The sequence below is a fragment of the Bos mutus genome, chromosome 3 (genome assembly GCF_027580195.1).
Source record: "Bos mutus isolate GX-2022 chromosome 3, NWIPB_WYAK_1.1, whole genome shotgun sequence".
In the NCBI taxonomy this organism is placed as follows: domain Eukaryota; kingdom Metazoa; phylum Chordata; class Mammalia; order Artiodactyla; family Bovidae; genus Bos; species Bos mutus.
The window spans coordinates 4978061-4995462 of NC_091619.1; the positions used below are offsets into that span (position 1 = coordinate 4978061).

The window sequence follows — 17402 nt, forward strand, 5'->3', positions numbered from 1 at the left end:
CATTCTCAGCCAATGAGAGCTAGCTTGACATACTCTACAGTAACCTTTGGTCAGTGAGTTACCCTTCATTTTATGACCTCAGCCAGGGGGGACTCTACCATATTATCTTAAATCACGTTGTGTGAAGTTATTCAGTGAGTGGTTTTTTTCTGCTATTTATTCTGTGTGCAGTTTGGACCCACAGTGATTTACAACGATGTGTATTTGATTGTTCCAGAAATGCCACAAAGAAACAGAGGAATAGAATCACGTTGAATGTTAAAATTCAAGTTTTCTGGTGGTTCCTGTGTTCTGCTTAGTCACTGACTGACTTAGTCGTGTCTGACTCTTTGTGACCCCATGGACTATAGCCCGCCAGGCTCCTCTGTCCATGGAGATTCTCCAGGCAAGAATACTGGAGTGGGTTGCCATGCCCTCCTCCGTGGTGGTTCCTGCTAAGTCGCTTCAGTCGTGTCCGACTCTGTGCGACCCCATAGACAGCCGCCCACCAGGCTTCCCTGTCCCTGGGATTCTCCAGGCAAGAACACTGGAGTGGGTTGGCATTTCCTTCTCCAAGCAAGTGAAAAGTCAAAGTGAAGTCGCTCAGTCCTGTCTGACTCTTAGAGACCCCATGGACTGCAGCCTACCAGGCTCCTCCGTCCATGGGATTTTCCAGGCAAGAGTACTGGAGTGGGGTGCCATTGCCTTCTAAAATGCCAGTTTTATGGTGATTCCTATCATCTACCAGGGGAAAGATCAAGAAGCAAATGAAAATTGGTAAAAGTCCACAAATATCACTGTAGCATGAGAGGATGGATTAACAAGTGTATGAGTGGGAGTTGCAAGAAATGATGACCAGAAATATGTCATTTGGGAGATGACCAAAGTAGAAGCTCAGGTGCCAATGGACCACGCTGAATGTACCTTCAAAGGTTCTGTGTTATAGCCATTCTACACGGAATTGATTTCACCTAGTGGTACCACATTCATAAATGCATCCTGCAAGCCTGCGCTAAATAAGGAGCCATGTACAGATAATAAAAGCTCTCAGAGAAAAAATAAGGAAGAAATGGGTGTAGCTGGCTAAGTGTCTTTTGTACTCCTCATCCATGTGTCAATGTGGACCTTTATCATCACACTGCATTTTAATTTTTTTACTATCTTATTTCTAGTCACTAAAAGGTGAGCTCTTGGAGGACTTCTTGAGCTCTCTGTTCCACATTGACTCATTGGTGTCTAGTTTAATGAGGGATGTTTAAACTTTCAGTGAATTGTGGATCATCGAACTGAATTGGGTGTCAGCATAATAAGGGAAGCATTGTGAAGAAGATGGGAATTAACTATACCTTAAAGGATGAGTAGGACATCTAGTATCAGCAAAATGTCCAGGTTCTCCCCTAGAGGACCCAGATTAGGTCAAGAACTGGATGCCTCAGGGAGAGAAACTGCTATCACCAGGGATAAGAAAGGCAAGAACAGAAAAGAAGGCGTGGAGGGAGAGAGCTTTTACCTGTCCTCATCTGTCTGTCCAGCCTGGGGAAATTGGAAAAAGGCTGGCAAAGAGGAACTGTTATACTAGATTGGGTTTATGGCCTGTGCAGTGTAGGATTCTGTAAACCAAAGAGGCCTTAATGCAGCTGCACCGGATGTTATCTCTGAAATAAACGTTAGATACCAAGCACACCTGTTGTCTTGTAAAGCTGAATACTTTTCACTTTATAACCCAGAACTTCATGCCTGAGTATACATACTGACTAGTATATATACATGTGTACCAGAAGATATGTACCATAGTGTTCATAATAGCACTATTTGTAAAATCACAACTTTGAATTCAATTCAGTTGTCCAACAGAAAAATGGATAAGTTGTGCTATCTTCACAGAACAGAATACTATACAACAGAATAAATGAACCATAGCTACAATGCAGCAGCATAAAAGAATATTAGGAATATTAATATTCAGTGAAAAAAAAAGTCCTAGAAGATACCATATGGTGTGATGTCCTTTCTACAAAGGAATATATTGTTTAGCCATTCATTCATACACGTGATAAAGTTTTTTAAAAAAGCACAAAAAAGGAAACACCATGGTCAGGATAGTAGTTACCTCTGGAGCTAATGGGAGACCACTGAGGAGGACCACACAGGTAAATATAAATTATTAATCAAAAAAATCTTCTTGGAGTAGGAATTTAGAAATATATATATATATATAAATCTCTAAATCATCTTCAGATTCCTTTATGTTATCTGCTTTTGTCTTTTCTTACAGGTAATAAGAAGCCAAGTTTATTACCTACAGTGTGAAGTAGTTCTTTTTCGATCTCCAAGTAATCTCAACTTGCTAAAGACTGCCCCTGGTATACTGTTAGAATTGCTGGATTTGGTAAACCTTTTTTTGTTGAGCTTAAAGACATGACTATAGATGTTTCACACATTTTCCCAGCCAGACAAGACAGCTAATTTTTGTCAGTACTGAAGTACCTTCATTTAATGGGTATTTATATGTACAGTACTGTGCAAATTGTTATAAGAAAAAAAATTTAACATGAACTCTGCTTTAAAAAGAGAGTTCAGTGGAAGTTTATGAAGAAAATCTGGCTTCATCCAGGTTTGTAGTTGCATTTTAAGAGACTTTTTGTATAATTGTGGATATTCTTTGATGCTACATGAGAACTCAACAAGGATAGTTTTTAAACATTGAGTTGCATTATGGAATCTGAAGCCATATCAACATGTATTTCTTTGTTTTTGGCTGCGGTGTCTTTGTTGCTGCATTAGGACTTTCTCCGGTTGTGGCGAGCAGGGGCTACTCTCTAGTTGCATTGCAGTGGCTTCTCTTTGCTGCAGAGCTCTAGTTCTAGGATGTGCAGGCTTCAGGAGTTGTGGTGCATGGGCTTAGTTGCCTTGTGGCATATGGGACTTCCCTGGACCAGGGATTGAATCCTTGTCCCCTGCCTTGGCAGATGAATTCTTAACCACTGACCACTAGGGAAGCCCTCAACAAACATTTCTTACTCTGCTGCAATAAAATTCAAAAAATAAAATCCAATGAATTTTTTTTGTACTTTAAACAGATTTTTCATTCTTGTGTTGGCAGTTGAAAATACTTGTTCACAAAGTTATAGAGATCTTTTAAATGTTGATAGCATCTCATTATATACAATATTTTAAAAATCAGATTCAGTATTAACAGAAAAGTCTTTAATTACTGGGAGACTGTCAAGCTCATGATAACAAATGCAAGTTTTTCTAAAGCTCTAATTTGCATTTGAAATCTGGAATTTCACGATTGGCAACAATTACTGTCAGATGTTTTCCTTGAAGTGACAGTCTCACTTTGTTCACTTTTAAGAAAATGTCTGAGAAATACCCAAGTCTGAATGACTACAGTTTTTCAGTCATTTTTTTAATTAAAAATGGTATTCCAAGAAAAAGGGTAGCTGGTTCAACTCAGAACTCAGTTGTGTAAGAGCTTTCCCTGAAGACAGTCATTGTATTTCAGTATGGAACAGAAGTGCATACTTCCTATTTCAGCACACAAAATATTTTAAGAGATGTGTACTTTGAGCTCAAAATGTAACAAAGTTATTTTTTAAATGATTTCATCAAGGTTTTGTTCTGTTTTCTTACTGTGAGCGCACAACATGACGGTGAAAAATACAGTTTGGTGCCGCTGCCTTCAACTATGCTTCAGATCTAACGGTTTTATCCCCCACTGTTTTGTGCCATCTATGCAAGTGTCAACCTAATGAAACAGGCAAGAGACCTCTTAGTAGGGTGTGAAGCTAGTGGTAAAGAACCCACCTGACAATGCAGGAGATGTAAGAGATGTGTATTCGATTCCTGGGTTGGGACGATCCCCTGGAGGAGGAAATGGCAACCCACTCCCATATTCTTGCCTGGAGAATCTCATGGACAGAGGAGCCTGGTGGGCTACAGTCCATGGGGTCACAAAGAATTGGACATGGCTGAAGTGACTCAGCACACAAACATAATTTTGACTTTTCAGATCCCTTAAAGGGTCACTGGAACCCCCAGGTATCTCTAGACCAAACTGAGAATTACTGAACTAGATCATTCTTAAGGCCCAGCCTGACATTACCCTCAAAAATCTCAATATTTACACATTTCTAAAAAGAAGAACCCATTTACTTTTTGATTCCTTAATCAGTTCTCTAGGTATAATAAAATAATTTTGACCTCAACCTCAGCTCAGTCATTTTAATGCTTCTAATTGGACACTTTTTAAGAGTCTAAGTTGGTTATACTACATGTTTCTTTTTTCCTTTGTACATCTGTGAGAAGACGCAACAACTTCTGCATAGCAGTGAAAATAATCAAGAATGAAAAGGCAACCTATGAAGTGGAAGGAAATATTTGCAAACCCTATAGCTGATAAGGGATTAATATCCAAAATATATAAGAAGCATGAACAACTTAGCAGCAAAATCCCAAATAACTTGATTAAAAAATGGATGAAGAATCTGAATAGGCATTTCTCAAAAAAAGATGTACAGATGGCCAATAGGTATATTAAAAGGTGCTCAATGTCACTAATTATCAGGAAAAAGCAAATTAAACCACAGTGAGATACCACCTCACACCTATCCGAAAGACTAGTATCAAAAAGAAGATAATAGGTGTTGCAAGGCTGTGGAGGAAAGGGAACCCTTGTGCACATTGTGGGGAATGTAAATTGGTGCAGCCACTATGGAGAACATTACGGAGGTTCCTCAATATTTAAAAATAGAACTGCCTAATGAACAAGAGTCCCACTTCTGTGTATTAGTCAGCTAAGTCCTGTCTGACTCTTTGCCACCCCATGAACTGTAGCATGCCAGGCTCCTCTGTCCATAGAACTCTCCAGGCAAGAACACTGGAGTGGGTTACCTTTCCTTCTCCAAGGGTTCTTCCTGACCCAGGGATGGAACCCTAGTCTCTAGCATTGCAAATAGTGGGTAGTTGGCCATTTTTTTAATGGGGGGGTGGCATTTGAGCAGTAACTTGGCAACATGGGATCAAATCACTAGCTCCCTAGGGACGTGCATGCAAAGCAGCAGGAAGAGCAAGTGCAAAGGTTCTGGGGTGCATATGTGCTGGGCACCTGGAGGGGACACATGCAAGTGGAGCTGGTGGAGAGGAAGGAATGGGTCAGACTTAATTCAGGCCACACCGTGAGGCCTCCTGGATGTACTCAGAAAGCAAAAGGGATACCAGGGGTTCTGAGCATGATCGGCCGAGGCCTGAAGGGGCCTCAGAAATATCTGCGAGCTGGGGGTAGGGCTCGAGCTCGCCGCGGGGCCGGGGTAGGTGCTGGCTTCTCAGTTCTCCCTCCAGGACACTTTGAGGCTGTGCACAAACTCGAGATCGAAGGGCTGCGAGGTGTTGAACCTGGAGAAGCCCAGGATGTTGGAGGAGTCCTCCACCACCAGGTGTAGAAAGTCCATGGTGACTTTCTACCATGGGGAAGTCCATGGTGACTTTCTACCATGGGGAAGTCCATGGTGACGAGGATGTACTTGAAAACGCTGAGGTCATTCCCAGCCTCAAGATGGTACTGAGAATGAGGTGGGAGATGGATGCGTTGGTGTCGATGAGGATGGTGGACACTTTTGTCATTGTGGAACTCCTTGAGCAGCGGGGTGGGGTCCCAGCTGTCGTCCAGCATCCTCATGGACAGAGTCTCCTTGGAGATGAGGAAGCCACGCACCAGTTCCTCCAATCGCAGCAAGCATTCGGCCCTGAGATGAGCACTCGCAGATGAGGCTGGCTGAAGGGTAGTTGAAAAACTTGGGGATCCGGGAGATGGCCAGGCTGGTGTCCTTGTTATTGGGGTACAGGCTGCCAGACACAAAGCGGAGGTACTGAAGGTGGGACATCTCCTCGGGACCCACCTTGATGTGGGGGATCTCCTCTCCACAGATTTGGCTCACTGTGGAGACAGAAGTGGGGCTGGAGGAGGGTCCCAGGACAGACACGGCCCCCTTGGGCAGGATCTGACACATGGTGTCCGTGGCCCTCTACTGGCTGCCCTGCTGCAGCCCAAAGATGTCTACTTCCACAGGGGCCTTGGCTGGGACTTCGATGATCCTGTTGATCTGCTCCCGGGCCAGGGTTAGGGTCAGGGTCAGACATTCACTGTGGCCCCACACAGTCTGGTCGTCCAGGATGGCAGCCCTGCGTGGTGATGAGAGCACCTGGCAGGTGGGGCTGGCCAAGGCAACAATCAGCAGCAGCAGCAGAGCTCAGCTGGAATCTTCCTCCCCTCCTCCCCGGGGACACAGCTGCTGTCGCCCCCACTCGCCACAGATCCTGGTGGGATGGAGGGCTGGGATTCCTCAAGGCCTGAGGATCAACAAGGGGGAGATGCTCTGGAGCTGGGTGGTGGGGCTGGGGCCAGGGTGAGGGTAGTCCACAGGGCCCCCTCCCCTGCCTCCGGTGGTGGTCCCCAGCTAATCCAAAACAGGGGGCTCCCAGGGAGCAGGGAGGAAGGAGAGGTGGAAGAGGAGAGGGAAAGCCAGGAAGGGGAGGAATAGGAAAGGAGAAAATGGAGGAGGGAAGGGGAGAGTAGAGAGGGGGAAGGCGCGAATGGAGGGGAAGGAGGGAGGGATATATATATATATCCCTAAGTGAAAAGGGAAATCAGTATCTCAAGAGATATCTGCATTCCCATGTTCATTGTAGCATTATTCACAATAGCCAAAATATGAAAATAACCTAAATGTCAACAAGTGAATGGATAATTAAAATGTATCTAAGATACGTTGTATGTACTACACATATATGTAATGGAATATTATTCAGCCTTAAGAAAAGAAACTCTTGCCATTCACAATATGGATGAACTTAGAAGACACTGTGCCGAGTGAAATAAGCCAGACAAGAGGGACAAATATTGCATGATCTCATTTATGTGTGAAGAAGATGCCCTGAAGGAGGACAAGGCAACCCATTCCAAAATTCTTGCCTGGAGAATACCCTCGGACAGAGGAGCCTGGCGGGCCGCAGTCCATAGGGTTGCAAGGAGTCGGACATGACTGAGTGACTTAGCATGCATGCATGCATTTTTGTGTGGAATCTGATAGCACCAAACTCGTAGAAGCAAAGAGTAGAATGGTGGTTTTCAGAGGCTCAGGCAGAGAGAAGAGAAAGTGAGTATGAGGAATCAGCTCACTAGATTATGGAGGCTGAAAAGTCCCATGATCTGCCATCTGCAAACTGGAGGCCTAGGAAAGGGAAATTGAGTCTGAATCCAAAGGCCCGAGAGCCGGGGGAATTGATGATGTAAATTCCAGTTCAAGGGTCAGAGAAGATGAGGTGAGATGTCTCAGCACAATCACTGAGGCAGGAAAAAAGGGGAGGGGGGAGGCAAATTCCTCTTAACTCTGGCTTTTATTCTAAAAGAGAAATATCTAAAACTCAATAGCATATATGTAAATTAATAATACTAAACATTTCTCAAATGTAAATATACGCATGTATGAAGGATTAGAAAGTAGTTTACACAGTGGGTGTTCGTGTGGAGCAGAGGAGAACAGAAGTATGAGTGAAAAGTGAAAAATTAAGTCACCCAGTTGTCTCCAGTTCTTTGCGACCCCATGGACTGTGGCCTGCCAGGCTCCTCTATTCATGGAATTCTCCAGGCAAGAATACTGTAGTGTGTAGCCATTCTGTTCTCCAGGGGATTACCAAAGAACTAACGCTTCTGAATTGTGTGCTGGAGGATTCTTGAGAGTCCCTTGACAGCTAGGAGATCAAACAAGTCAATCCTAAAGGAAATCAACCCTGAATATTCATTGGTAGGACTAATGCTGAAGCTGAAGCCCCAATACTTTGGCCACCTAATTCAAAGAGCTGACTCGTTGGAAAAGATCCTGAGGCTGGAAGAGATTGAGGGCAAGAGGAGAAGGGGGCGGCAGAGGATGAGATGGTTAGATAGCATCACTGACTCAATGGGCATGAGTTTGAACAAACTCCAGGAGATAGTGAAGGACAGGGAAGTCTGGTGTGCTGCAGTTCTTGGGGTCACAAACAGTTGGACATGACTTAGACAATGAACAGCAACAACTGGAGTGTGTAGCCGCTCCCCTTGAGGGATTAAACCCAGGTCTCCTGCACTGCAGGTAGATTCTTTACCATCTGAGCTACCAGGGAAGCCCCAGTGTGAATAAAGATAAAAAATAAAACGAGAGAGGAGACTTGAAAAGACTAATGATGACGGTCTGCTATGAGCATGGAAAAACCGATTTTAGAGTTGAGACAGATTTCTATTCAAATTCCAGTTCTAGCGCCACAGGAAACATATGTAAAATGGAGATGATAATTCCTCCTTAAAGTCCCCTTGCAGGAATTAAAGTAATATGGTCTTTCCTGATGGTCCACGGCTAAGACTCCGAGCTCCCAATGCAAGGGGCCTGGTTCGATCCCTGGTCAGGGAACTAGATCCCACATGCTGCAGCCAAGACTTGGCACAGCCAAATAAATAAATATTTTTAATAAATAAATAAAGTAATATCTGTGAGGCACATGGTGTTGTACCTGCTACATGCTCAGGGCTGCAGCACCCACTGAAATAAGCTGTGTCTCCATTGATACCAACAGCAGCAGCATCCCACTGTCATCACTGAAAGCGTCTTATTTCTCAGAATTCTTAGCAGATAATGGTATATCTTGTCCAGAAGTGATGTCGTGATAGGCTTCACAGAATTGCTCAGGTAATAAATGATCATTGCTAATTTTCTCTGCATAGTGAAGGTGTGCATAGTAAAGAATTAGAAATTCTTCAGGAAAAAGTCCTGGATGGAGAAGAAGATCCAGTTTAGGAAAGTGCAGAAGAAAGCCTGGAATGAAGAAATGCTGGGTGGGAGATTCTTCAAGCCAAAACTTGAGCGCTATATGATATGAACCCTACGGGTGATTCTAGAGATTTTCAGGGAAGATTGTACACCTCATGAATTTTGAGTGTAATCAAGTTTTTTCGTGGAATCTGGGGGAAGAGGCTGAGATCTGTATTCTGAGTGATAGGAAGAGAAAATAGAGTCAACTTGGGTAGATTTAGGGAAGAGCTGAGGGGTGCATTACATTCTTATCATAAAGGTGGTGGCCTGGTACAGATTGTGGATGATGTGCGGAGGCTCACGTTGGCCCCGGATGAGGCATCAGGCATGTTGGGAGAAGCTGGGAACACTGCCTAGCTGGGCCCTCCTAAAGCGGGCAGTTTATAGTCTCTGTTCCTGGTGTCTCGTCCTCTCCTCCCCCCACTCCTGAACACCTTATCAATTACCTCCCTGGTTTTCAGACCCATATAATTCTATCTCTCTTCTATCAAAACGTGTTCTCAAAGCAGGATCTGAAGTGACCAGCTTAATTTAAAGGATCAATCGCATTTCCCTAAGGGGCATCTGCATTTTTAACAAAGGCTAGCATATTAAGAGAAACTACGAGGAAATTCTTAGAGTGAAACTTTGGGCATCAGCAAGGAAGGGGGGAAGAGACCGTCTTAAACCCTGACAGGGTTTGATCATCTATCTCCTTCCTGCCAGAGTTCCAAAGGAAGGAGGTACCCTAGTACTAAACAGTCACAGATGAGGACCGAACACTGTCCAAGGAGACATACTATCAGGTTGGAAAATTCATTAAGTATTTACAGGAGAATTCAGGTTCCCCACTGCTCAGGGTATGATCACACGGCTGAAAAGCACAAGAAGTAGAGGCGAGAGGTCAGGTCTGAGAAGCTTCCGAGGGGTTGATGCAGTGACTTTTCTAACACAGGTAAGGATTATTAGAACTGGGGCATGGCTGGGGACAGAGAGAAGGAAGGAAAGCCAAGTGAGTGGATATGTTATAGAGAAGATCTTTGGGATAGGTGGGAAGGAAGGGTTTTCTAATTTTTGAGGTTTAAGTTTCCAGGAAAGGAGATAGAAAGAGGAAACAAATAAACATTTCTCCTCTTGACTGTGACACTGTAAGACAGTGACACAGAAGGTGGTTGATGAATCATACTCTTCTGTCTATTCACCCAGGGAAGGACGTGACTTCCAGGTATACAGAACCCGATGTCAATCTCACTTCCCACCAATGCCTATCACTGGGAAGTGAGCAGAATAATCCAGGGTGGATCTATTTTTTAAAAAATATTTTTATTTATTTATTTGGCTGCACTGGGTCTTCGTTGGGGCACAAGTGATCTTTAGTTGCAGCAAAGTGAAGTGAAAATGTTAGTCGCTCAGTCATGTCCAACTCCTTGTGACCCCATGGAATTCTCCAGGAAAGAATATTGGAGTGGGCAGCCATTTCCTTCTCCAGGGGATCTTCCCCATCCAGGGATAGAACCCAGGTCTCCCACATTGCAGGCAGATTCTTTACCATCTAAGCCACTTAGGTTGTAGTAAGCAGGATCTAATTCCCCAACCAAGGATCGAATCCAGGCCACCTGCTTTGGGAGTATGGAGTTTTATCCACTGGACTACCAAGGAAGTCCCTGTCCTGTGTGGATCCTGAGGACATGAAGATGTCTTTCTCATTTGAGGCTTATGGGACCTTCCTGGATAGGAAAGGAGTGAGATGGGAGTGGGATGTTGCTGGGAGCCTGAAGGTGGCAGGCAGAGCCTGGGGTTCTATGTGGCTTTCTTGGGCTGCAAAGGGAACAAAGGCTTTCTCTACAGGAGGTGGGGCTGGCCTGAGATGTGAGGTGGTTTAGGCGTAGCAGGTGGGACAGTGTCTGGTGCTGGGGCATCTGAGAGTTGACACATATCCAGCCTGTCTCCTGCTCCCTCCAGTCCACCGTGTTCAGAAATGAGGAATGACTGGGAGAAGCAGCGATGTCTCCCAGGGCTCAGTGGTCAGCACTGGTCACTGGTCTCTGTTTCTTCTCCCATCCCATGTCAGGGCATCTCCGTTGCTCTGCAGCTGCTGCTGGTAGATCCACCATGTGGGAGCTAACAGTCCTTCTGCTCCTGGGTGAGTCCTCAGTGAGGCAACACTGGCCTAAGAACTTTAGGTATGGGGAAGAGTGGGAGTCAGGGTGTATATGTGTGTTTGGGGGGATATTCAGTCCTCAGTTTGTTATCTATTTTTGGAGAGGAAAAGAGGAAAGGGTCTTTCTCAGAGTTGAGGGAACTAAAGGCAGAAGAAAAACACGTCTTGGGATTTGTTGAATCTTTCCTATGGTCAAGAGAGGCCCCCTTTTCCTTTCATTGCCAACATTCTCCTTCTTCTTTCTTGTTTTGTAGTTCCAAGCAGTGGACAAGCTGGTGAGTCTTACACATCCCTCATCCCAATTTTCTGTGACTTCTACTCCAACCATCCCAAGTGACCTGCCTGGGTACTCTCCACTTCTTAGCTGTTCCAGGGTAGCGTCTCTTCTCATGGCTTCTCAATCCCTGTGACTCAGTTTGCCAGCAGGCCTGGCACTTAGACATGGGTGCTCACCAAGGGACTAGTTGATAGCCCAGTGTGGTCTCTCCTCTCCCAGAGACGGACTAGTAACCTGGGTCCTGGAAACTGGCATTTTCTGATATTTTCTAACCTGAGATCTCATCCTTGGGCACCTCACCTTGATTCTCTTTTTCACATTGCTGCCTCCCATACCCTCTCCCCCAGCTACTCCAGAGAAGCCCATATTGTCTCTGCACCCACCCTGGACCACAATCTTCAAAGGGGAAAAGGTAACCTTGCGGTGTGATGGGTACCACCCGCTGCTCCTGGAGCTTCGACCCATTAGCACTCTCTGGTATTTGGGCCACCTACTCCTGCCTTCTTATAAGAAGAGCATCGAGGTGCACACGCCAGGGGTGTATAGATGCCAGACACGCGGAGCACCCGTCAGTGACCCCATCCACCTCTCTGTATCTAATGGTGAGCGTCTGAACACCGGAGGGGCAGCGCACACGTCCCCTGGCAAGGCTGCCCCTCCTGTGGGAGAGGACACGGGGCCACTCTGATTGGGGTAGGAAGAGAAGGGTTATACTGAGTCTGCCTGGCACTATGTGAGAGATGCAGTAAGGCTTGCATAGCCTCAAAGGTCCCTTTACCATCCTGCCAGTGGACAGTAAATAAACATTTCTGTTCATTTACTAGCTCAGAAGAGAAGAGAGTCTAAGGACCTGGGATACTGAATACTTTTGAGAAAGAGGGTTGGGCAGGAAGGGAAAGGGCAGGGCAAAGCAGGAAAAGTGAGGTTCCCTGGACAGGTTGCCTGCAACTGGGGGATTACTCTTGTTTGAACAGAGTGATGCTTCTTTGTGCCTCCCATTAGTAAAATAGGGACAATAAGAGTGTCCATCTGTTCGGTTATTGTGAAGATTAAAAATGAATTATGAGAGGTTGTCAAAGAAAAAAGCAGATGAACAAAGCACTTTTATTACACACACACACACACGAGTCAAGAAGAAACTAATTTTCTGGGAAGACATAAAGAGCTTCCAAACAGAATAAGAGAAGTAACAGTAATTTGTTCATTAGGGCACAGGATTGGCTACTTTGTAGGGAATATTTTGTCATTTTAGCCTGGTAGGGTATATTTTCTATTCAGAATTTAAAAGGTTATCACTCAATGTTCAGATTAGCATTTACACTTCATACCCATTTGTTGCTCAGTCTCTAAGTCACATCAGACTACTTGCAACCCCATGTGACTGCAGCACGCCAGGCTTCCCTGTCCTTCACTATCTCCCAGAGTTTGCTCAAACTCATGTCGATTGAGTCAGTAGTGCTATCTAACTGTCTCATCTTCTGCCGCCTGCTTCTCCTCTTCCCCTTAATCTTTCCCAGCATCAAGGTCTTTGCCAATGAGACAGCTCTTCGAATTAGGTGGTGGCCAAAGTATTGGAGCTTCAACTTCAGCAGCAGTCCTTCCAATGAATATTCAGTGTTGATTTCTTTTAGGACTGACCGGTTTGATCTCCTTGCAGTCCTAAGGACTCTCAAGAGTCTTCTCCAACACAATTCGAAAGCATCAATTCTTCGGTGCTCAGCCTTCTTTATGGTCCAACTCTCATCCACACTCCATGGTTTCTTGTTTGGAAACTGATAGCAAGCACAGATAAGATACTGAATATGATAGACAGTAGTTACTGCTTGCAGAACCGAGAGTACCATAGAGATCGTGGCTATTACTTGCAGAATTTTTTCTCCATGTAAAACACCTAAAGTGGCATTTAGCAGTACTTTGGCCACCTCATGTGAAGAATTGACTCATTGGAAAAGACTCCGATGCTGGGAGGGATTGGGGGCAGGAGGAAAAGGGGACGACAGAGGATGAGATGGCTGGATGGCATCACCGACTAGATGGACGTGAGTCTGAGTGAACTCTGGGAGTTGGTGATGGACAGGGAGGCCTGGCATGCTGCGATTCATGGGGTCGCAAAGAGTCAGACACGACTGAGTGACTGAACTGAACTGAACTGAGGGCTGTGTAAACGTTAGCTAGTATGATGATGAGGTAAATAAGGGTACCGCAGAAGGTGCCTAAGGCTGTCCTCGGGGGGTGGGAGGCCCTCAGGTATGTTTTCTGGAGGAGATAAGATCTAAGTTCAGACCTGCAGGATAATAGGCCTCAACTAAAGTAGGTGAAGAGGTCTTCTTGGCATGTACTAAGGCTCTGGGCAGTGCCAGTTCTCCCAGCAGTACAGTATGGATGGAATTAGCCTGCATTGTAAGGCGGAAAAGGAGACACGGGGCAGGGGAGAATCCTGAGATGGTGCTGAAAAGGTAAGCAGGGGCCGGGTCAGGAAGGCCTTGATGCCATCTTAAGGCGTTTAAACTGGATTCTGACGGACACTACTCTTTGAGGCTGGAACCAAGTCTCAGCCATCAATACCTAAGGTTGGCCTTCCCCTTCCCCTTGCCACTCACCATCTGAGGCTCCTGGGGTGTCCAGGAAGGGAGAAGGGGATTGGTGGGGGGAAAGGGGTAGGAAGAAGCGAGCAGGGAGGTGGAGAAGAATGGGTCACCCCAAGGGCTGGACTTTCTCTTGGAATCAGGCTGTTTGTGCTGACTGTCGTAGACTGGCTGATCCTGCAAGTGCCCTATGCTGCGGTGTTCGAGGGCGAGCCACTGGTCATGCGCTGTCGCGGCTGGTACGATAAGATCGTCTATAAACTTCACTACTACCACGATGGCCAACCCGTGCGCTACTTCCACTCCAGCGCCAACTACACGGTACCCCAGGCCCGCGCCAGCGACAGCGGGCACTACCAGTGCTCCGGCACCATGCGCATTCCCGTGGAAAGCGCGCCCATGTTCTCCGCCAAGGTGGCCGTAACCGTGCAAGGTGGGGGAGACGGGGCCGGGGAGGGAGACAAACAAGCCTTGGGAAATTCTGGGACAGAAACCCGGCGGGGAAATGAAGGGGCGAGAGTTATAGTAGCTGGCAAGCTGGGGATTTCTCTGCGGGACCACGAGCACGTTCTCCTCTCCTTCTTAGTGTGAAGTCGCACTTGATCTTTAAGCCTGGGTGGGGGCAGGGGTCCTGGCTTCTTTCTCTGGGTAGGCACCCATGTAGGGGGAAGCTCTCTCCGCAGCCCCAGCCAGAATGACAGTGGCAGTAAATGGGATCACGGTGGGACTGGGGCGAGGGAACTGCTTCCAGGCGTCCTGAGACCCCTTCTAGGCTGAAGGATCAGAGCTGGATGTCAGTCGGGGAATGACTCGAGGCGTCTGACTTGGTGCCGCTCCATTCAAGCTTTCCCCTTCCCTCGTGGACTCGTCTCCCACATTTTCAAAGACTTTCCTCCCTTCAAGTGTACACACAATCTCCTCCCTGGTGGGTTAGAGGTCCTCGTGGGAAACCGGAGCGGGAGAGGGGTCGTGGGACTACAAAGCTGGGCCCGGTTCCCTGGGACCCTTGCGCCAGCCTAAAGTGCACCTTTGGCCACTGGGCCCCCGCTTCCGCAGAGCTGTTCCAGGCGCCCGTGCTGAGGGTGATAGGCCGGGTGGAGGCTCGCGGCGGGGCCTTCGGAGGAGTGGTCTTGCGCTGCGAGACGCGCCTGCATCCGCAGAAGCGCGACACGCCGCTACAGTTCGCCTTCTACAAGTACAGTCGCCCCGTGCGCCGCTACGACTGGGATGCGGAGTACACGGTCCCCGAGCCGGAGGTCGAGGAGCTGGAATCGTACTGGTGCGAGGCGGCTACAGCCACCCGCAGCGTCCGGAAACGCAGCCCATGGCTGCAACTCCCGGGCCGCGGTGAGTGACGGCCCTTCCCGAAGCCTTCCGGGCGGGCAGCCCCGGCCGCCCAGCCTCCGCCCACGCCTTCCGGAAACGCCCGTCACTCCCCACCCGCTCTCCTGCCCCGCCGTCCGGCTCCACCGCCTCCCACACCCCTGCCTCCCTCACCCCTCCAGCTCATTTCCCGCTTCCTCGACGTCCCCACTCGCCTCCCCAGCCCGGCCCGTCCTTCAGTCCTTCGCCCCCTTTTCCCGCCTCAGGCCATGAGAGAATGATTTCAGCCGAGCGTTTCTCTGTGTGCTGTGTTCGCAGGTTCTCCCTTGGACTTGGCGTCCACCACCGCCCCGGACCCCGGTAACCAGCCGCTTTCCTTCAGAAAGCCCCCGGTGTCCAGATCGGTCCCGTCGGTCCCCTCCGTCCCGAATGTCACCTCAGCGGGGCCGCAGTTCCCCGCGGGCGGAGCCCCCACCGCTGGGCCACCAGCGTGTGCGCCACCGACACCCTTGCAACAAACCGCTGGCGCCCTAAAACCCGACGTGGCGCTTCTGCTCCGAGAAATGCAGCTGCTCCAAGGCCTCCTCAGCCGGGTGGTCCTGGAATTAAAGGAGACACAGCCTTTGCCAGGGCACAGAGTCGAGACCCCCACTTCCCACTCGGCTGTGAGTCAGGGAACCCCTGAGACCACTACTGTGGAGAGCTGAGGGAGGGGGTGGCTACAGTCCCCTCTCCAGGCACATCCACCTCTGGTTTCTCCTGCTCCCGTCACGTGGAGACCTTCCTAAGCCTCCTCTGTTTCATCCCTGTGTTTCGCTGTGGTTTATAAAGTGTGGTAGCTGACACGTCAATCTCACCCTGCACATCTGAGCAGTTTGTAACCCCAAGGCCTTCCCTCTCATCTCTTCCTTCGCCTCACAGATTTCAGTAGGGAAGTAGAAATCTGCTATTTACTGCTTTGAGGTTGACTTTTGGAAGTGGATTTAGTCATCCTTAGCTTTTCATGTAAACCCACACAACGCATATTTCAGCACAAGGTTATTTTGGTACTAAACTCTTTGGCACATTTAAGGGTCAATAATTACAACCCTAATTATTCATCATGAATTGAAAGTTAAAATTTAAAAGGTTTTCAGTTCTGTTTCTGATGAGTTTATACCTTCAAAGTCCTGTGTTATAGTTTTAGAGACAGAAAGGGATTTGTGTGGGTCTCCCGTTCCAGGTTAAGGGTGAGTGTACACTTAGAGCCACCCAGATGCACCTCCCACACCAGCATAGCCTGACAGACTCTGATGGGCTCTGGTGGCAGCAGGCAGGCCCTGCTCATTTTAGCCTAAATTAAACAACTGCATCGAGAAATCTCTTTGAAGAAAGTTTAAGACAAATTCTCAAAATTGCTGTATTCTAGTTTTTGCCAGTTTCTTCTATAAGAGCCATTCCAACACTAAGACACAGTTCAGTCTTTATAAGTTCCTCATCTGCCTACTAAAACTATGAGATCTCAGCAGAGCTGGTGTGAATTATTTCCAGGAGAATTCTTTCTCATTAGGCCTACCTATACCTTCATCAGTTAACCTTTACTGTTAAGGCTTAGAACTGATAACAACTCTACCCTCCCACCCTTCTAGTCTATAGGTATTCAGTCACAATGCAATTTCCCTTTCTTTTTGAGTGATTAATCAGTATCACATTAACATCCTTCATCTTTTTCTTCTTCTTACCTTCTTACTTTCTTCAAGTATTATCTTCACCATGTTATTACTACAAAGTCACTGAAATTATATAAGAAGAGAGGCAGGTGGGTTCACATATATATTACAGTGCAATGTGATAAGTGCTTCTGTGAAACACTAGGAATTCAGTGGAGGAAACTGAATCTTGAAGGAAAGCAAGATTTCACCAAGTGAAGATGGGAAAATATTGAGGAGTGGGGGATGCAGGCTGAGGATGCAAAAGCAGAGACATGGAAGACCATAGTGTATTTGTAGAGTTGCAAATAATTAAAAGTGGCTGGAGAATTATATGTGTTTATGTGTGTGTGTATGGCAGGGTAGGGTATATTTTAGGCAGAAGGTGGCAGGAGATGAACATGGGGAAGTAGAAAGGGTTCAGAACATGGAAGTCTTGTTAAGAGGTTCTTAAACCTGTTGGAAAATTGGGATGGATATGCGGAAACATTCTTTATGGAGGGCATAAATAAACCTCACTGGAGGAGAAGCTAATTTAAAATTACGAAAGAGCAATCAAATAAACTG

General features: G+C 46.9%; 1 protein-coding gene across 1 annotated transcript; it reads left to right on the forward strand.

The window, feature by feature from the left end:
* Positions 1-10913: 10913 nt before the first annotated feature.
* Positions 10914-17049, forward strand: FCRLB (Fc receptor like B). The gene is made up of 6 exons (XM_005903807.2): positions 10914-10944; positions 11217-11237; positions 11587-11841; positions 13991-14257; positions 14881-15171; positions 15466-17049. The coding sequence occupies exons 1-6, from the start codon at positions 10914-10916 to the stop codon at positions 15852-15854; spliced, it is 1254 nt and encodes a 417-aa protein (XP_005903869.1). The 3' UTR covers positions 15855-17049.
* The last annotated feature ends 353 nt before the right edge of the window (positions 17050-17402 follow it).

Bases quoted from the DNA above. Each gene is read 5' to 3' on its own strand.
- FCRLB (XM_005903807.2), top strand. From the start codon at position 10,914: ATGTGGGAGCTAACAGTCCTTCTGCTCCTGG. The intron at 11,842-13,990 runs GTGAGCGTCTGA...TGACTGTCGTAG, and splicing joins CCACCTCTCTGTATCTAATG to ACTGGCTGATCCTGCAAGTG. The intron at 15,172-15,465 runs GTGAGTGACGGC...CTGTGTTCGCAG, and splicing joins GCTGCAACTCCCGGGCCGCG to GTTCTCCCTTGGACTTGGCG.